The 21,610-nt window shown below is 38.4% G+C and overlaps 1 protein-coding gene across 1 annotated transcript; it reads left to right on the forward strand.

Annotated features, from left to right (window-relative positions):
• The first annotated feature begins 2,728 nt into the window (after window positions 1–2,728).
• On the forward strand, window positions 2,729–11,760 carry LOC309584920 (programmed cell death 1 ligand 1-like). Its single transcript, XM_082301261.1, has 8 exons — window positions 2,729–2,805; window positions 4,692–4,760; window positions 5,452–5,802; window positions 6,240–6,521; window positions 7,760–7,870; window positions 9,439–9,489; window positions 10,440–10,505; window positions 11,492–11,760. The coding sequence occupies exons 1-8, from the start codon at window positions 2,748–2,750 to the stop codon at window positions 11,512–11,514; spliced, it is 1,011 nt and encodes a 336-aa protein (XP_082157387.1). The 5' UTR covers window positions 2,729–2,747; the 3' UTR covers window positions 11,515–11,760.
• Window positions 11,761–21,610: the final 9,850 nt, after the last annotated feature.

Genomic DNA, 21,610 nt, shown 5'->3' on the forward strand with positions numbered 1-21,610 from the left:
ATCCTGGATACTGTGTCATAATTTGCAGTCCTTTGGCACCAGTCATCCTCCACCTCAGAATGTATCAGTCATGTAAGCCATCCGTTTGGCAAGTGAATAAAGTGATCTCGCCACGTTAAAAAATAACGGGTAAGGAAAGGGCAAGGGAAGCAGGGTGGGGTGGGGGAGGTACTGATGCTGCTTTTGGTTTTGTTTTCTAGAGCTCTCGGCTCTCAGGAATAGACAAGTTTCCCGGAGAGTTCCCTGTTTTCGCCGCGGCTGAAGCGTTGGGAAACGTGAGTCTTAGGAGCACGGCGCGGGGGGGTTTCGGGACGGGTTTCTGCGAAGCGCCGCGGCCGGGAGCAGTTCCCGGCATTGCCACGGCCGGCGAACCCTCAGCGGGGGGGCCGGGGCAGGCCGGGGCCGGGGCGTAACACATCTGCTCCGGCCGAGGCCGCGCCGAGGTGGGCCTTCGCAGAGCCCCGGTGGCCAGGAAGGGAGCCGCCAGGTAGGGAGGAGCCGCCAGGCAGGGAGAGCCGACGCGCAGCTCTGCGGAGCGCGGGGCTGCTGGCAGCGGGAGCCGCATCCCGGTGCTGCACCGACCTTATCCTGCCCTGAAGCGACCCCGCGCCCGCCCCAGCCTGCCCGGGCGCGTTGTCCCTGAAGCCTTTTGCTTTCCTTGGGAATGCTCGGTGGCAGGCAGGACTGAGACAGGTGTCTGGGAAATTTGTTGCAAAACAGGTGAAAAAACCCCCTCAAACCCCACCATCGTAGTGTAGGACTGTGCAGTAAAATGTGTTTCTGTGCATGTAGATGTGTGTGTGTGTATATATATAGGAATATGTGTGTATATACAAAAAATTAAACAATAAGAACGAGGAGAAACTCAACCAAAAAAACCCCCACCTGTCCTGGTCTTTTATTTGCTGCTAAACATTTACATGGAAAATGCAACCCTGTGACCTCGAGGCAAGCGATGAAAAAGTGGAAACTAATTTCCTGACATTGAAAGGTCACTACATCAGGGGTGCACTTTATCTCACATACTTTATAAATGTGTTTCTTTCTGTTGCACTTTTTTGTTTGTTTGTTTCTTTACTGAGACAATATCATTTAGCCTATTTTTAAGAGCAGCAAATAAACCAGTGGAAATTGACATTAATCTATCATTCATACCTGCTGCGGATATCCACCCCCTCAACCTCCTAAGGTACTTTCAGGTTGTTACAACTTGAATGTTACACTTAGCTCTATTTTATATACCGTGGTTTCCACATTCATCTCACACATCAAGTAAAAACATTACCCTTAACCAGTTTTGTGTATTACGTGTTTTTTATTCCATGACAGATACTATGAGTGGGCTGTCAAGTGGAAAGAAGAAAACACTGAAAATTTTTAAGTGGTCATTTCACAGTATTTTAACTCTTCTGAGAATTTCAACCCTTTTCTGAGGTGTGCGAAAACAATTTAAGTGAATGGATTTACACTGAAACATATGTTTAAAGTTGTGTTTTGTGCTGTTGACCTGGTTCTCCCACTACAGTCTGCAAGTTAATGTGAGTACATCCTTTTGCTTCTAATCTTTGGGGGGAAGTGACGAGGGGGGTTCTGTATTCTTAAATGACTTCTAAAGTCAAGAAAATGAAAAAGGCAGTGCTCTCTATTTTTTGCTAACTGAGAGTATAGGATTAAGAACTCTTCTTTCACTACTCAGTAGCAAGGCAAGGGGCCTTCATTGTGGCCAAATGGTGGGAAGTGAATATCTGTCTTTACCAGAGGAGGGTAGGAAATGCTTTTCCCATTATTCCTACATTATTCCTATTCCTATGACCTTTATGGAGATGAGAAAGTAGTGCAGAAAGTTCTAGTTAGTTGTCTAGTGCTGTTTGGCCCTGCTTGAGATTGATAATCTAGGGACCCTGAATTTGTGTAGATGGACAACCAGTTGCAACTGGTGTTCCAAGGACTGGTGCTCACACACAGCTTTGATTGGATTACCTGTTTCTTAAAATGCCCGTGGCATTTTATGTTCTAATTTTTGCAACATTTATGTCTTTAGTTACAGTGAACCACTATTAGCAATAGAGAATTTTCCCTACTGGGGAACTTTCCAATAATGGGGAAGTTTCCTGAAGAAGTAGGTGTAGTTACATCAACATTTAAGTTGTCACATGAAGTCTTTCAACAAATAGTTCTGTTTTTCCTGTCTTCTTCATTTGATAGTGGGGCAAATATGCAGCAGCAGTACTGAGGAGCATTTTGCACAGTGAATATATTTTGCTTTTAAAAAAATATTTGCCACGGCTGTTGGAAGCTGACAGGAGGACAGAAGGGGCGTTGTGGTAGGTTCTGTAAGAAAAACAGCAACCAGATAGCTTTAGTAAAGGACTTTGATTGACATCAAGGTCTCAAACTGATCCAGAGGATCCTTCTGCTCAGGGTGAAACAGGAGAAGGTTCTATAATGGTTATTGCAGTGGTTTTCTTTTTTCATGCACATCTGGAGTTGACCTGGACCTACATTTTTTTCTCTCTGAAAGTGAAAAATTGAATACAGCAGCAGACTTTCTCAGGCTTGAGGAAATCTGTAAGTAATAGTCATACTTCTTTTGTGTATTGTAAAGTTTGTTTTCCCTCCACAGTGGGAGAAAACACACTAATAAATTTCAGCAATTGCAGGACATAAACATGGGTCTTAGAACTATAAAAGCTAACTTGTTGTCATCTGTCTTCCAGGAGTTAATCAGAACACCTCTCCTGGTGATCATGCCAACATTCAGATTTCCTTCAAAAAGGTGGATAGGGGTTTCAGGCATGAGTATGGGTATGTTTCAGTATCCTGACTGTAGTGCACATACTGTTTGTTCCAAGCAGTGTACTATTTCAGGCAGTCTACTTTGTTCTGAGCACTCTACACCTCTATTAAAAAAAAAGCCAAACTAGAAAGTATTTGAGTCTGAGTGTTCTGCAGCTCTGGTCATTCTGACATGGGGAGTGCAAGACAATACCCATCAGTCTCAATGGCAGGTGTGTTTCCAGAGTAAGTGTGATCATGGCACATGTGTGAGATTGGTATATCTCTACCTTGTTTGAGAAGCTTTACTTTGGAGCTTAGTTGGTGGTCTGGAGTGCTTGTTACTCAAGCAGGGGAATAATGATGGAGGCATTCTAATTCATACATGTTCAGAGAAGCTCTTGGAGACACACAGGATTAGGCTGCAATTTTCTTGTGCTTTCAAGGACATGGCTTAGGAATAAATTTGGTACCTAACCACTTTAAGAAGCCTAGGATTTATCAGCGAATCAGGTCTTGCACCCTGAGAATCTTCTTCGTATTTTTCCTGCACTTGTTTTCAGAACATGCTTGGATTGTTAACAATGTAGTAGGTTGCCTTCCTTTCTCAGCTCCATATGCATTGACTTCTGCAAATCAGCTGTTGGTATCAGGCAGCAGCAATTTGAGGAAAAGCAGTAGCTTGAATCAAATTCTGTGAAAAGTCTAGTTCCCTTAAGGCACAACACTGTAAAGGTACATGTGCCTTATGAATTCAGGACAATATTGGTTTTTTACTATCATCCTGAAGTTGGCAATCAGAGAAAGAAGGATTAAAGAAAAATGGTGAAGAATGGCACTCAAGATAGAATTTCATCAGTTAGGAAATGCCATGGATATTACAATTGTTTAATTTCTTATACAAATTCTGAAACTCTCACTAGAAAACAGTTAAAGGCAATCCCTCCTTATTTTTGGGGATGTTTGGGTACCCAAAATTGGGACTTTATTTAGAAAAAAATCTACCATTTTCTGTGTTAATGAAAGATATCCGTTACGGTGTTTGTATTTTTCTTAACAGTAAGTTGAAAAATGATGGCACTAGTGGATATTAGTATTGTTCTGACCTAAAATACTGACTTACCAAAAGCAGTGGGTGTGCGAAGATTAAATGTGTGAGTTGATATTAATAAGCATTTTAAAATGTTAAACTGTGTAGGAGTATAAAACCTATGTCAGTAAAGAGGGGAAAAACTTCTGACAGAAAAGTGACATTACTTGTATATTCAGAGGTAAAGCAGCAGAAATTCAAGACAATAGATTCTGCTTGTAGATTGACTGGCTTTGTCACTGTTTTACAAAGGCACTATTGAGTAAATAGTTGGTAAATAGTCGTTACTGTGTAAATACTTGTTACAGATGAACTACTGCATGGATTGTTTTCACAATGTGTGTAACTTTTGAGCCTTGTGATAAGTACTGTGGGACCAGGGTAAAAAAGCAGGATGTACTCCCAGCATGGTAAAGTAAAGTTAACAGGTGGGGAAGAACCACGTTCTATTTTCTCCAGTGACTGAATATAGAGAATTCTTTCATTCTCCTACTAAGAGCAACATTCCCTGCTACAGTTAGGGGAACAATTGTATATTTGTGAGTCATTATTTACTAATCAACAGATAATGATAAAGCATCTATTTAGCCATTATCAAGAACAGATGTTTAAAGCAAATTAAGTAAGAGGTTTTTCCTGGACCCACCCATGCACTAAGATTTCTGCCTGATTATCTACTGGGTGCAGTTTCATCCTGTTTTTGATTAGGGTGGAATTCAGTGTCTTCTGTACAGTTCTTTGTGTGGACTGACTATAAAGTGTATTTTACAGTGCAAGGCAGAAAATAAGTATGTATTTATATTTGTCTATTATTTTATCATTTTAGGTTCTATATACACCATGGGAAGACCTTTGTTTTTGTATGTATTTTTATTCTACTGGCATTTCCTAAATGGTAAGAAGCCAAGTCATAAAAAGCAGTAGAACTGTTTTAGTATGTTTTCTTTCCATGTAAAAGCACAGAAATGTTAATTTCCCCAGTCTTCCTTCAGCTGCTAGCATTTGAGGTTTTTTCCTTAATGTTTTAAGTAAAAAGCTCAAAGCATGGATTTAAATCAAACTAGATGCCTGTGCTTTGATATGGGGCCAGGTTAAAATCCCTGTCTGTTCCAGCAGAGACACCATTTCAAACAAGGTACCGTTTGCATTACACAAAAGGGTTTTTTGGCTCTATAAAACCTGGGAATTGTTGTGTATTCTCTACCATTGTGTGCAGAAACAACCAGCATTTATATAAACAGAACATTCGCATCGGAGGAACTAACACTTGCCTGTTACCATGGCAGTGTTCTCAAAGCAACGGCCAAGGGGCTGTGCATACACAGTTCACTGTTTTTAGTACAGCATCACACTGTGTGTGTGCATAAAGCAGGTGTCTGCAGGTATAAGTGCCCATTGTGTGTGCACACAGCAGAGGTCTTGTGTTTTGTCACACACTTGGACAAGCACATACCAAAATGTTTAACTTTTCAGAACAGAGCAAATACTTTGGTCCTTAAAATCTCCTATGGATATGGTAAGACATGACTTCAAAGATTAGGTGTATTATTGAAAAACTAAGTTTTCTTCCAAATTTTGTTTTTCAGCTTTATTCACTGTTGAAGCTCCTCAGTCACTCTACACTGTGGAGCATGGGAACAATGTGACCATGGAATGCACATTTCCAGTGAATGGGAAATTAAAATTTAGAGATTTAAGTGTCAGCTGGGAAAAGAAAGATGAGTTGAAGCAGGTTTATGAACTTGTCAAAGGAGAGGAGCACTTCAAAAATCAGCACAGTGACTTTAGGGGAAGAATAAAATTGTTGAAAGAGAATCTGAACTTGGGACAGTCTCTCCTTCAGATCACTGATGTGAAGCTCAGAGATGCAGGGGTTTACCGCTGTGTTGTTGCCTATGAGGGAGCTGACTACAAGACAATTCATCTAAAAGTAAAGGGTGAGTGTGCGACTACCAGAGGTTCAATACTCTCTGATACTCTTAAAAGATTTCAGGAGAGACCCTGACATGTCTGGATTAGCAGTTAAAAGAAACCTCAGCAGAGACAGGAGCTGTCCAATGGCGCTTGCGCAGCTGTATAACTTGGCACTTCTGTTTAGGCTGAATCCGTGTTCTGTCCAATGACATGTGAGAAATGGGGTTGCAAAATCATGTAGACAGTACAAAGACCATAACGCCTAGTGAGGTTTCTAAACCACATCAAAATTGTAATAAATCCTGTACCTCCAGTTACAATTGTGTTATTTACTTTTCCTGTCAAAATCCAAGTTGAAACTTGACCCGGGGGGCTGGGGAAAAAGAAAACATGTCTTGCATTTAATACATGCTGTTCTTCTAGTTTTCTACTGGTAATGGTTTTTTTTCCAATTGTTTAGCTCCTTACAGAATTATAAACCAAGGAGTGGTGAGCACAGGACACAACGAATGGAAGCTGACGTGTCAGTCAGAAGGATACCCAGAAGCTAAAGTGATATGGCAAAACAGAGACTATGATGATTTGACCGATAAGGCAAACACAAGATATGAAACTGGAAGTGACCAGTTGTACCGTGTGACAAGTACCCTTACAATCAAAAGTGGAATTGATGAAGTTTTTTACTGTATATTCTGGAATAAAGAGCTGCAAGAAAATACAACTGCCATTTTACACATAGCAGGTAACACTTCCAAATTTCATTTATGGTAATACACTCCAAGGTGCTAATGTAATTTTCTCCCAGATGAATCAGCCATATATTGTTTCTCTTTCCTATCTAATTTTGAAAAGGCTAGAAAGAAATACCTGTGTCATTAACTTTCGTTATTAATGTACACTTTTACCATACTAACATGTTCATCATGCATGTATGGTCAGAATTTCAAGACAGGAATTTTGTGTGACCTGCAGATATGTGAAAATTGGGTCTAAATGTTAAAAAAGTTCCATTATTTGGAAGACATGCAGCTCAGCAACTGGAAATTAAACTCTACTGTGTAAATTAAATACATCTTCCAAGAATATTCTATTTAGTTGATGATTATTGTCAAATAAACTTGAACAATATGGTCTTTTCTTGCCACTACAGCCTTTGCTTTGAGCATATTTAAATTTAACCTATTGTACACAGATTTTTTTTCCTCATAAAGTCTGGATTGAAGGAAAATTCATAAATGGACAAGACTAATACAATTCCTCATTAGACCTTTCTATTGGGAAGCTCCTCTGCTGCTTTTGCTTTTGATTATTCTTTTCTACATTGTAGCCTGATAAGTTTTCAACCAGACTGGAGACCCGATCCAACTCAAAAACAGTATTTCTCTTTGTCAGACTGTTAACTTTGTTGGGTCATTTCCCTGGTCCTGTTCACCACCTAGTTTTGAAAACACCTGTCCAGGCACAGTTTTTGGGCCTGACAAGGGTTTGAAACAGGCAGGTTAGAGTGAGAAAGCCGAGTTGTTCTTTCAGTGGGCAAATTTGATTTTAACCAAAAAAAATCTGAGATTCAAGGAGACCGCTTACCCTTTGCAATCAGAGCTTTACCAGATGAGAGGGACTCTCTGTTCTCTTTCTCAATTAGCTTTTTCCTGTAGTCCTGATGGGAAACTAAGCTGAATGTAACACTTTGACAGGCAGAATTGTGGTAAGATCAAAGGCACTATCATATGGAATGAGGGGAACAAAGACAAGTATTAATATGTCCTATCTTCCCTGCCCTGTCTCCCCCCCCGTCTCCCCACTGCTTTATTTGAACGAAATGTTAAAGTGCACCAATAGCACCTGACCTTAGACACAATCTACAATGCTGTTATAATGTCTTAACTGCTCTTAGCAAAAATAATACAGTGATAACAAAAGCCAAAGGGAAGATCTTATGCAATTATGTAATGTCTTATCCCCCACTTCTTTTTCTTGAAGATTCAGCCGATGGCATTCTCCAGACTGAGAGCAGACGCTTGGTTGGAGCTGCTCTCATTGCTACTGCTTTTGTTGGATCAGGGCTACTATTTATGTTCTGCATAAGAAAAGGTATGCAAATTATTTATTTTAGGGTATCGCAGTTATTATCAATCTGCTCTGTTAATTCATCCTTGCTGAGTGGAATGAGACAATTTTTTACCATATCATATATTTCTTTCTTTGCTGGACTTAGGTAAATACTAGCAGGTTGACAGATTGGAACAGGTTATCAGCCCCACACAAATCACTTACCCATGCATGTCTGTTAATCTTTCTTATAGATAAGGATGTAGAGCAGTAAGATTATTGTCTAACCTATTCTAACATCAAAGCACAGTTTATTCACCTACTGGAAATTGAAGATTCTTGTTCTCTGTCATCCCTTTCGACTGGGAATCAGAACGCCAGCAGCAGACAATATACTAGAGGGTTTTTAGTGAGTTTTTTTCTGCATTCTCTGAAAAATTTCACTGGACTGTGAGCAGCTGTGTTTCTAAGAGAATATTCCCACTCAGGCTTCATACCACTTCATTGATTTCCTTACTAAGTTTTGAGCTTTTTCAGTTCACTAATTTACATTGGACATTTTCAGCATCACAGTATGTTGAAAAGCTAAAGCATTGGCAATAATTTGTTTTCACTTGCTAGCTAACAAAAGAAAAAACTGGAAGAAATAATTTTTAGTGTATCTGAGTATGAAAGAATATAGTTAGCACTCAAAATAAAGAAAAAAAAAGGTCTGAAACTTGTTACTTAAACTGAAAGAAGTACTGTTAATTTCTTTTTCCTTTGTTGGTTAGTTGTGGGGGGGCTATGGAAACATGTCCTGGGAGAAGTATTCATGAGCTTAACAGGCTTGCAGGTGCTGCTAACAGGCTGCAAAAGGCCTGCAGATAACCCTGCAAGTATAAGAATATACTTGTCCTAAGAACACGACAGGAATGGGAGGAGAACATGGAAGTGGAAGAAGTGACAGCAAAATCCTTGACTGCTCAAAAGATTCCCACTGGGGATTTCAGTGAAGGTCAGAAGATTCCTAGGTTGCCTGACTAATATTTATTGTCTGTGTATGTGATAATGTATATACATGTCGTGATGTACATTATCACCATGATTAGGTTTCATATATATACACACATACATGTGTGAGTGTGTGTGTGATAAACCGCAAGTTGATTCAAAAGCTAAAGTAGTGCCAACAGGTTTTTGTCTTAAACCCTAAGCTGTCCCAGGTTACCAGACAACTGATTCTTTCAAAACAGAATCTCCTCAGAATGTGGGCATTTTTCCCCTAAAAAAGCACTGAGAAGATGATCCGCTTTTTGTTCCTTGTTGTTTGATATGTTCAAACTTTGGGTGGGAAACCATTTGAACAAGTATTTTCCAGTGATGTTGGTGTATAGTATCAATGGACTTCTGGCTTAGGAACAAGAAAAGGAAGTTGGAAAGGCAACCAACAAACTGGGAACACTAAAGAATTTATTTTAAAGTCTTTGAAGAAATTTAATGTTTTGAGAACAAATGATTACACTATGCTAAGTGTGCCCCTCCCACCTGTGTGTTTAAGTTCCTCATTAGGTCTAAAGGAAGTATTATGGGGTTCTTTTTAATTTTTTTTCTCTTTTGTTTTCTTTCAGCTAGAGCAAATAAGGGCAACAGAACACCTGTGGCAAGTTCATCAATAGCAAGTATGTACATATGACATAAATCTAGCAGAGTGTGATTCTTGTGGAAATAATTGTGTGAGAATTAACTTTGTAATGGTGACAACCAAATGGAGATTTAAATTCAATTTTGATTTTGCCTTCTACTTTTCACTTACATAACAACTCTAAATTACAATTAAAGAGTGGCTTTTCATGACTGTGTCATCCTTTTGAAAGGAAAATATGAAAGAAAAGCGTACTTGTTTCAGGAACTGATATGCTCCTGATATGCACAAGAAAAGGACCAAGCAGTATGCAGTGTTTTGGAAAGTCTGCGATAGGATGGGACAGGCTCCCTGGAACGTAATGCCTCAGAATGGCATCACACCCTGATGTGCAGACTGTGCTGCAATGTGAACTGCATTGGCGTGTTTCTGTGTTTTCTCCAGTATTATAGCATGCATCTGTGGGTCTTGGTCACAATATTCATGACAGAGATTGGCCCTGTTGAGAGAAACACAGGGAAGTTTCTAGCTTCTGTGTTGCGATATTGATGCTACTTACTGTGAGCAAACCTCAGTGGAAGGCCAATGCCACCATGACAGGTGGTGTTGAAGGAAATGACAAAAAAAGATAAGATAGCTACTATTTACAGCAGGAGAGAAGAGATTAAAATCCTTTTGCTGCCTCCCAGGGTGGTTATGGGTTGATTTATTTTTGATTTGTTGTAAGTTTTTATTTGGAGACCGCTACAAATTAAATTGCTGTGTGAAAATTAGTTCATATAGGCCACTGGCATTTTTCCTAAGAAAAACTCTCTTGAGAATACTTACTGAGACAACAGCATTTGGTGTTAATCTCATCTCTCTGTGTATTCAAGTCACTCTAGTTCCTGCGTGGCCTGAGATGGCAGTTTTAAACACAGATTTATCACTATAGGAAATGTTTAAACTATGCTCACTGCTGCGTCTATATATGTCCTTTGCTTACAGAGCTGTCAAAAGATAAGGATACACATGACTGCAGAGATGCTTCTTTCGAAGACAGAGAGTTGAAATGTAAGTATAAATGACAAAGAAAAATTAGTAGCAAACTGCACACAGCATATATTATCCCTGGTCATTGGAGCATTGATTCAAGGCTGGTTTATTTTGCTTCATTTCAACAGACAGAGCCTTCAAGAGAAATACAGCTTCCCATTCTGTGTCTTACAAACTCACCATCATAACTCACTGTGTACTGTTTGTTACATAAAAATGAATCTGGTTTTTAAAATATAAAGAAAATATATACAAAGGAAAATGTGATATGGAGATATATAAGAACCCAAATTAGTCTCTTTTTTCTGCTCACACTTCTGCTATAGAAAGAGTTGTTCATACACATCTGTAAGGGTGGTGATGGCAGTGAGGGAGGAGACAGGAACCCACCACAGCCACTTGAGCAGGTCTCAGGCCATGCAATTTTGTCTCAGCAAAGCAAGAAAATATATTATCACATATCTGAAATCTATGAAACATCCTGTGGTGTGCAACAGGAGGGTGAAATTATCGAGGTTTTTCTTTCACATTCTTGCTGACTTATAAAGTATTTGCATTAATTGCATCCCAAACCCCTGCTACATTTTACTACAGTAAACTTACAAGTAAGCCTGCTGGTCCTGCAGTTAGAGACCTCCAAGCCAAAGAGTTTGGGCCTGGGGATATGCTACTAGGAATACTGACAGATATAGCACTAAATGTACTTGAAAGAATTTTAAAAGTTCTTAAAAGAAAGGGGGACCTAAGCAACAGCAATCTCACTGTATTTGCTAAAGAGCACTTCCCATCAGTATGTTTGATCTACCACTTTATTTCCTCCCATGATCATCTTCTTTTACTGTTTGATCTTTTAATCAATTTCATTTTAGATCTTTAATTTTGACAATAAAGGAAATTTTTTGGTACCTCCAAACTCTAGGAAAATGGCCCAAAGCTATGAAGTGTTCTGTGCCTTCATCATCTTGTAATTGGACAATTTTTTCATATAATTCTTCCTGTTACAGATATGCAAATTGAGAAGACCTAGAGAGACCAGGGGAAGACTTTTTTCCTCAGTTGTGAAGATCTTACAGCTCAAATGTTCTGTCTGTTAAAGGGGATATTAATTTTTTGTATTCATTGTCTGATGGCAATCTTAAGGAAAAAAATGTAATGAAGTTAAAGTAATTATAGCATAAAAAATTATTGAATTCAGGCTTCTGTATATGTGACTAGATATTGAGGTATTTATTTAAATATCCAAGTTTCTACCTTCTTAAATTTAGGGAAATATGTCTTTCAAAGACACATTTAATTGAAAGTATCTCTCAGGTAAAGCATTTGATGTATATGACCATCATGAATTTCATAGTTAGTTCTTGATAGTCATCTTCTGAACCTTTTTTTTATTCCTTCTCCACCTGAGCTCTTCATTTCCTGCAGAAAATTGGTTTTCCATCTGTTGAAGAATTTTTTCATTACTTTGATCCTCATAAAAGGTGATAGTGCAACAAGACAAGATGCCACACATATAGGGCATTTTCAGTCCTTAAAATACCAGATGCTCACAGCTAAGCCTAAAAAAGATGACTTAAAACTCTTGGCAACTATGCTTTGGAAATTAAATAATACTGAACTTTTTGATATTTTTCTTTGAAAAGCATTTTGGGCATTTAATTTCCTCATTATATAGCTGACACTACTTGGTTACTGTTCATTAGTCTTCTGATATACAATTTGGGGATAATAAAATTCTTTGGACACTTAGGAAGAGCAGCCCTTGTTTTAGATGGCCATTTGGTTTGTCTTCGGAATGGAAAAACGAAAATCTACTTACTTCTAGGACATGAAATACATGCACACGTGGTTACTTAGAAATGTTGAAGAACCCTGTTCCTGGATCCCATTTCGCAAGTTATTGTTATGTTATATTTGGCTAAGTGCACAGCTTTTTTTTGGGGGGGGGATCATACACAGGTGAAAATTATTTATTACAATGGTATTCACATTTGTATTTTTTTAATAAAATACATTTAGCTCTTCCTGTGTTTTTTCCTACTTTCCTTTGGTGCCTTAAGAGGCCTCCTAGAAACAGAGACTAGACAGGAGTAAGGGAATAAGGTAGGTATTTATTTGAAAGGCCTTCAAAGGTAGCCCCTGGAGAGCCAGAGGCTGCTGCCAAGATGGACCCCAAGATGGACAACAGGTCACGAGTTCTTCACACTTTTATAAGTTTGGTTCATTTGCATATCAGGGTTAATTCTCCAATTAAAGCTTCAGTGTAATGATGTAATTCCCCTCCTCTTGCCCCCCCTTAGAGGCTCTTTGGTTTATATTTTTTGGGCCTAGGATGGTCTGGGTGTCCTTGAAGAGCAGGCCCAGGGAGCCTTTGTTATGTCTACCTGGCATGAGACAGCAGAAGTTAACAGGATACAAGAAAATTCAGAGTTACACACGAAGCAGTACAGAATTTGAAAAATATAAAAGTTAAAACCTAAGGCATCACCTTGACCTGTCAGTAAGTAGTATAAGGTCTACTTGCAAATTTCTGAGAAAAACAGTATTTAAGATGTGTGTAGAAGACAGCCTACAGCCATGTCCTCTAATGGCTCCCACGAAGAAGAGATGGCAGAGAACTGGAATCTCATTGAACTCAGGTTTTATTTTTCAGTTGAAAATAAATAAGTTTATTGTGCAGTTCTAAGGATGTGGACACAGTTCTCATTCATGAATGCCAGGGTTTCACTGCTGGCAATATTCAATCTAATAGTAAGATTGTGTTTAATATTCTCCGAAAGCTCTCCTATGTAGTAGAATAGAAAAATGTGTCTCAGAATTGTAATGGGGTTGGTCAACCCCAGTTAAGCAAAATAGTTACTACACAGTGATTTCCCCAATTCATTACAAAGTTTGTGTATTCTTATACTGATTCTTGCCATTTGATTCTTTGAGGTTGCTATGTGAACTTGAACATCCCCTCCTGCTTCCCAACATGCTTTTTGAGTCTGTCTGGGTGTCATTGAAGGTGATGGCTGAATTTTAATTATCTACAGAGGGGTTTTTGAAATATCAGGGCCATTTGTAGACAAAGTGCTGACTCAGCACACAAATGTAAAATCATATTACCACATAAATAATTCCCCTTCCAGACAAGATGACCTTTTCTCTTTCTACTTCCTGTTTGAGACTGGAGAAGTTGTGTGCATATTAAAGTAAAAGTGAAGAAGTCTCCTCTTGTTAGTCCTTAAAAGCCTTGCAAGGCAGTGCTGTTAACAGTGCATGCTTAGGGTTATGGAACTGTAGTTAAGGTCTTTATCAAACTCCACTGGACATCAGGAACAGTTACATTTCTCTTTTCCCAGCAGGAGGAAGGGCAAGTTACTGTTGGAAATGCTGTATGTCAGATGAGTAGGATAACTAAATGAGGGGACAAACATAAATTCTGTAGCTGAACCCTAACTTCTAAAATGACAGTGCTTGAATCCCTGAGTGGTTGATGGGAAGCATAAAATTTTGCTACTTCCTTGGAAAAGCAGGGCATGTGGTGACTAACAGGTAAGGAGAAAAGGCCTGTCTTCACTAAACAAGCTCTACTTTATACTTCTCTGAAATACAAAGCAGAACTTGTATAATCTAATTTTAGAAATTAAGCTTTTAGTATAATCTTAGTCTTGTGGCTTCACTTTTATGAATACAGGGAGACAGGCCCACATGTTTATCCTCCAGTGCCATGAGTGGTTTCAGCTCAAGTATTTTCCACTCGTTGCACAGGAAGAACACACAGGAAGAAGTGAAAATAGAACACATTTAGCTCATGGGAGCTAGATAAGTGGAAATCCTTCCTATTGTAACACACAAAAATGTAGTTAAGCACTATATATGTAATAACATCTTTTTCCTTCGGTTAAAAACATTTGCATGTTACTTCCGTGTTTTTGGATATCTGGAAGACAAAATACAGCAGCAAGCAGGAGCAGACTTAGCTTCAGTAAGCTGCGTTTTACTTCCTGATGGCCAAGCATTATTAGATTTCCAAAAGTGCTCAGAAAAGCCTGGTTCATGTGCACAATCTAAATTGGCTCACTGCTATTTCAGTTAAGGACTCATTTATTTAACAAATGTATCCATGAACCTGTGTGGTGGCCTGTTTCATGATGTGGCATTTAATTTTGCAGAATATGAAAGCTATTACTAATAACAATTCCATTAAAGATCTAATAACTTGAAAAATAGAATCATTGCTATTGACCCGCATAGCTTTTCATGGAGCAGCATTGCAAGATGTGTCCCTTTTCCCCTTTGGCCAAAAAAATACCAATGGTGCATTATTCAAGCTTGGGCTGTCCAGGAAAACAACAAAGATGTTAACAGTGGAATTTCTGCTTTTGCAGATGTTAACAGTAGGACTTCTGATTTTTCAGCATCTTCTCCCAGATTCCCTGTCTCTCTCTCCGTATTTCTCTGGTCCTGCAAATATATAATTGTCCCAGGCAAGTCAGATACTACTGGGTTCATGTGATGCCTAAGGGAAGTCACTCTTGGGCAATTTCACAGAGCTATCTCCCTGTTCCAAAATGGGAACTCATGAAGGAAACATACTGTAGGCCGGACGGGCTCAGAATGAGTAGAAGACAGTGATGGTGCCTGTGAAGTAACTTTGGTGTTTCTTTTCTGTCATCCAAATCATTGGCTTCTGCCAATGAAGTCATTGGGGCTTTTCTGAGAAAATGTGAGACTACCCATGAATTACTTTGTGTGACAGGGCTACATAAGCTTACTGAGAAAAAATAAAATAATGTAACAGTGGTTTTGTTGAACTAGTTTGCTCTGTACTAGACAGCAGGAGACATGATTTCATGGTCTAAATCAGTCTGGAACTGTGAGGCAGGCAATCATCATACATCATCCCAAACCAGATAGGATTCACAGGAGTAAAGCCACAATCATTTTTCATGTTGAGGTAGAACACAATTCTCCCAAGCAGTGAGAATCTAACAGGAGACAAAAGAGTGTATGTGTCCACCTGTAGCATAAATGCATCCTTGAAACCTGGGAGGAAACTGTTTCTCTTTTATGTCTCTCCCTTGATAAAGCTGTTTGATAGAACACAATACTTTTGAATTGGAAACAGGATCTGTCAGTCACCTAATCCAATCTTCCACTCAAAGTAGTGACATCAAAGTTTAGTGTATTTGTAAGGATGGAGATTCACAACCTCTCTGGAGTATTTGATTAGCCTCATGGTGATTCTTTTTTTAATAACATCAATTTAGATGAAAATTAAGAAGAAATGGGTTCTGCAAATATTAGGTAACTGCTTGATGAATTCTTGTAATGTTAATCTGACGAAAACTAAGAAAATGTAACTTGATAGTTTCATGAATGGTGAACAGTCCTAGTAAGCAAGTTTAGATGCCAATGCTGTACACTGCTCTAAATGGTTATAAACCCAGTGAAAAATCATGGGTATAATCAAAAGCAGAATTGGACCATATATATTTTACAGAATGCTTTGTATAATTTTTTTGGATGCACATTCTCAGCAATGCAGAGAACTGAGCTCAGCATACATTCAGCATGAAACTGAAACTGCTAACAACATCCTAAGAAACATCCTTTCAACATAGTCAGTTTTTTGTGACATAAAGCCTGAATAAGATCAGCCTACAAGCTGTGCTATTGGTGCATGTTACAGACTGTCACAAGAGCTGGGTAGTTTCTACTGTGGTGCAAATAGGATAGAGCTTTGAATATCTTTGCTGTTCCATGAATCAGATTGCAATGACCTGCATAAAGATCTAATGTGAGTATAACACTGATAAAATGCCAGTTGATGTTTCCTGTATTTCTGACTGATGAATTGCAGATTTTTTCCTAGATTCTTAAGTTTTACTTAAGATTTTTTTCAAATTATTACTGGGATATAGACTCTGATTCTGAACGAAAGACTGGATAAGTTCCAGATCCTAAAACACAGGTCCATATAACTTCTAGTCCTGACAGTTTTAGAAGCTGAACCTGTCTTGCAACTCTATCCTCTGTCATAGGCAAAGGCAGAGGAGTGGTGCTGGTGAGCCTCTTCAGTTTATGCACGAGGATGTAGCTGTTAGTAAATATTTTATCCTGCATTTCAGGGAAGATTTGAATGGGGAAAAAAACCACTGTATATATTTGTATCTGTCTATTACTCTTTACTTTCTTTTAGTTGTTATTAACCCACTATCTGCCCACAATGTATTGCTTTGATGGTTCAGCAAGTCTGGAGACTTTCTCCTTCTGCATCCCAGAAAGAGCACAGGCTATAAAGAGGAGAAGTTCTTGTGCCTCTCTGAGAAGTCTTGCTTTGTGTAGAAGCTGGAGATATGAAAGAAAATTTTCATTGTATCATGCCAGCTGCTAAGAGCTGAAAGGTTCTGAAAGGTTCTATGGAATACAGAATTGAATTTTAAATGTAACAAAATTTCATCCCAATTCTATCCTAGTATCAATTTTTTTAAGAAAGGGGAAAAAAGTGGCTGTATTAGAATGATTATATTTGTCATAGGACAAAAAAACTGACAGTGGAAAATATACAACAGGTGACAGTTACACAGTGCAAGGAAAGTGAGAATTCACAGACAGCGTGAGCAAAGGAGGAAGTGAGAAATTATATCTCTTCACCTGAAAGATGAAGTGAGAGGGAGAGCAGACTGAAATGATGCAAATAGGCTGTCACAGGTGATCAGGAACAAAGCAATGGTCCCAACAATAAATTGCCTGTGTGGTGAGGTGAGCAACAAGGGACTGCAATAGGAGGAAGAACAACAGGTGAGATAAGGTGGATAAGGTGGGTTTGAGAGAATGAGAGCAAGAGATTATGTCCACACAATACACAGAGACAGGCTGGAGAAATGGACTTGGAACAAATTTTAATATGCATGGTTAGGTTTTTTTATGAAATTCCTGAAATGCAAACAAAGTACCTTCTTTCTGATGGTGAGATATAAAACAGCTGTAGTTTGTATGAGGATCTAATGCTGTCTTTTCTTTTATTTTGTTGTTTATTTTCTGACCTAGGATTTTAAACCTTTTTTTCTTTAATTTTTTGTTTTGTTTCTTTTCTTTTCTTTAAACTGGATCCTACATTGAAAGTAAAATCAGTTTAGCCATTTCATGAAGATATCAAAAAGTTGTGTCTTTCTGCACACGTAAGAGTCTTGGAACAAAGCTTTTGAGAAAAAGCTTTGCAAAATGCACAGAAGGCAAGGGAGTTTCCATAACAGAAAAAGACAAAACAAACAGTGACTGGGACCATATAATCTTTTGCTGTGTATGTAGGTGCATGAGAAGATAGTCTCTTTTCTAAGTGAGCATAAAACTCCCTTCCATGCAGGAAGAGTCAAATGGAGCCAAGTCAGATGCCACATAAACACAGCTTAATTGCTTTTGATTAAGATGAGTTTGTCATTTTGGAGTATTTATAGAAGGCACTGTGCTGGGCTTAGTACAGGTTCTAGCTTTGTAGTACAATAAGACAGAGAGTGTAGAAGGAGAGGGATTAGGAAAAGCATGGTTGGAGCTGATCTCAGCTCAGTAATGTTGCAGAGTTTGTCAGCAGCAGAGCAAAAGCTTTGAATGTAGGAGTGAACAGATCAATTGCAATATTGGTGTTTCAAATCCATAACAAATCCTACCAGCTCAGGATGTCTCAGGATACAAGACCACTTGCAAGACCTTGTTTGCTAAAGTGTACATGACAGATTGTGTCGAGGCAAACACAGGCCAGCTGGCCAGCCTGGTGCCATTTCCATCCTCCCAGCTCCCAGCTCCCAGTCCTGGAGTTCAATGTCCCTACTTCCTTCTACATTGTAAGAACACCTGTTTTATACCTAGCATGATCATATCATAAGTGCTGCCAATGAGATACCTTGGTCTGCAGGGAAATACAATACTAAATAGCCATTAAACTTTAAAAGGACCAAATACCCTTTCCTCAGTCCTTTAATCCTTTGATCTTCCAGAATGAAATTTGAGTGATTATTGTCAACTTCTGTGTTGATTTGACTTCTGCTTTAAACCTGGAGGAAAGTTGGTGTGCTTGAAAGCTTTTTTACCTTTTCCAGCTGTTCTGATTATTCTAGTGGAAATTATCGCTCTACAAAACTCTGCTTGCTTAATGCTGCTAACTTTCATTATGTAGACACTAAGTGTGTTTACTGTTCTAAATCATCAATTTTCTGGAATACAAATATTTTAATAGCTGAAACAATGTTTCCAGGAAAGGGCTTTCCATGATTTATTAGACTAGAATGTTCCTGAAGCAGTGACTGTGCCTCTGGTTGTTTTGTTTAGTGGACAGCACAAGGATTTTGTTCAGGATCCTTTGTTAAACTTGTGTTGAGAATAATCATAGACCTATTGAACCATAGAATTATTTGAGTTGGAAGGAACCTTTAAAGGCAATCTACTCCCAACCCCCCTGCCATGTGCAGGAGCAATCATAGCAAGGGTACTAACCAAAGGTAGTTCCAGAGAATCTTATACTAAGATGCTCCTTTTACTTAAGAAAAGCATTATGATCTTTCATGGATGAAAGGAATAGGATTTAATTTACATTATTCATATGTGAGTTTCAATCTTTGTTAGAAAGGAGTAGATTGCAAAATACTCTGTGATCTTCATGTTCCTTTGCTTAACAAACTTCTTGTAAACTTAATATTATGAGCATTGTGAGAGTTGTCACTGAGGCCAAACCAATCCTAACTCTCATGACTAGATTGGTGTCAACCTCATTGTGGTTCACATGAGTGTTTTCTGAAAATAAGATCCAGTAGCCATAACAATAAACACATACCAAAGAGGTCAAAACTATCCTAGCTTTTGCTCAAGAGCTCCATGGCTTAAGCATGTTGCAGTTTTAAATTTATATTTTGTCACTGGTTTCAGTTCCTGAGAGTGTCCTTATAACATCCAGCTTTGTCAAGATAAACACCTTTTCACTTCTGTCTGTAGAAGCCTATACATTATGTTGAAAATGGAATAATATTGTTGCATGGAGCATACAGCTTGTACAGCTTGTCTAAATTTTCCAAGGGAACAAGAAATATCCTTCTCACTTCTTACAAGAAGGATTTTGGAAAATCATTCAAGATTTTATGTGACATAAGGCATTTCATTGGTCAAAAATCACCCCTTTTTTGAGACAAGTGTTATAATCCCTCTGGATATGTGAGCCGGGGCCAGGACTAGAGTCACAGGCAAGATCAACTGAATGAATCAAGAGGAGAAAAACAATACTTAGTATCGTTTTGATCTTTAGCAAATTATTATCATTGCTGTCTGGATTTCACTCAGCATTCACTAAGAGAACTTACCAGAATATGTTACCTGTGGGCCAATGAAGTCAAGTACAGGTTTCAACTTTGTACTTTCAGTAAAGCAAAAAAGTGGTATAAAAAGACAAGATTATATTCCTCCTTTTCCCTGTTCATCATCATACTTTTGTTTTCATTGTTACCATTCAAATTTTTAGTCTTGGGCCCTACATCTTCATTGAAAATACTACAACTCATAAAAAGCCATTATGATCTTGAGATGTTTGATGTGATGCTTTTCACCACCTCAATTCTCCAAGTTTTTTTCAGCTTAACTCATAATCACACAGTACTGTGTGGTAACTTGCTTTTTCTCCTGCAGGTTGGTCTGGGAAATTAATTTAGTGACTGGATCTGAATTGCTGTTGAAATGTTATGCTACTTCTTACTGTTCTCAGATGTGTATTTTCAACTCCTCACTTTGCTGCAAGAACCATTAAGTGCTGATTTTTACCGCCCAGCATTCCTTGTTTAATACCTACGAATTTGTAGCAGATATATGATGAATACATTTTAGAAATGGCCTTTTGCCTAAAGGAAAAGAACAAAAGACAGTGCTGTGCATAAGCTTAGGAGAAGTTAGGATAGTTGTGTAAAAGGACTACTGCAGAACAGGGCATGATATATGTTTTATGAAAAGCAGCAAGAACATGAGGGCTATTCTGTAACAGCATGAATGGTTAGTAGTGCAAGCTCAGAAGAAATCACCTTCCACATGCTGGTGCTTCTGTATGGAAGCGTGTCAGAGTCACATGATGAAGTTGCATGGGTAGATTGCACTGAGGTTGCACAACAACTTGATGTCTGCTAGTGAGATCATGGAAACAAAGAAGGACACCTTCTAACACAGATTCTTGCTGACAGATCCTTGATCCTTCTAATACATATATCTGTTAATAGATCTTTGATCTTTCTAATATAGATCCTTCCTGATTTCCACAAGCATTCCATGACTACTTTCAATATCACACGTGAAAATGTTCTCATATTTGGGTTCTTTTGTGCATTTATATACACATATTATGTATGTGTAATGCTTTTCAAATGCTTTTCAAATGCTAATCCCTCTGGTCAGGCAGGATTTACTCTTACTTGATATTTAATAATTATGATTTCAATCTGCTGGGGCTTTGATTGTGTATCTTATTCTTACTCTCAGTAATATGTATTGAAATGCCCTAGGGTATATTACGTGTCCTGCAGCCACAGGGAGGAGGAGAGAAGACCCAGCAGGCAGGAATTGTGCAGCAAGATTGATTAATTTAATCATTCTACAAACACTTTTATAGACTTTTTCTTCATAGTCTAATTGGACAAGGATCATTGTCAAAATATTTTTCTACTATAGTATAAACAAGGCTTCTCAAGTTTGCAGGTGTTTCATTGTTTACAGAACTCTGCTACTATCTTCCGTGAGAGAGAAAAGTCTCTCATGAACTTAGAAAATAGCAAGAAAATTCTTGCTAGCAGCATTTTTGTATCCACAATATGCATAATTTTAAAAATCCTATCCTCTACATTATAAAATAGACATGCCCTGCATGTACTCTGAACTACAAAAAGAGAGCAGAATCCCTAAAATGTCTCACATAAAGTTAATCCAGGGACCTAAACCTTGATGTGAAATATTGTTCCGTTCTTCATTCACTTCTTCCCCTTATGTCCACCTGATCCTAGGTAAACTGTGTGGAGAAGTCAGCATAGCAGGAGATTGAGGATGGTAAATACTAACCGCCTTTACTTCTGCATCTGGAAAATAGTGATACTGATAACATTTATTAGCTCCTTTCT

Source organism: Coloeus monedula (assembly GCF_965178545.1).
Source record: "Coloeus monedula genome assembly, chromosome: Z".
NCBI lineage: Eukaryota > Metazoa > Chordata > Aves > Passeriformes > Corvidae > Coloeus > Coloeus monedula.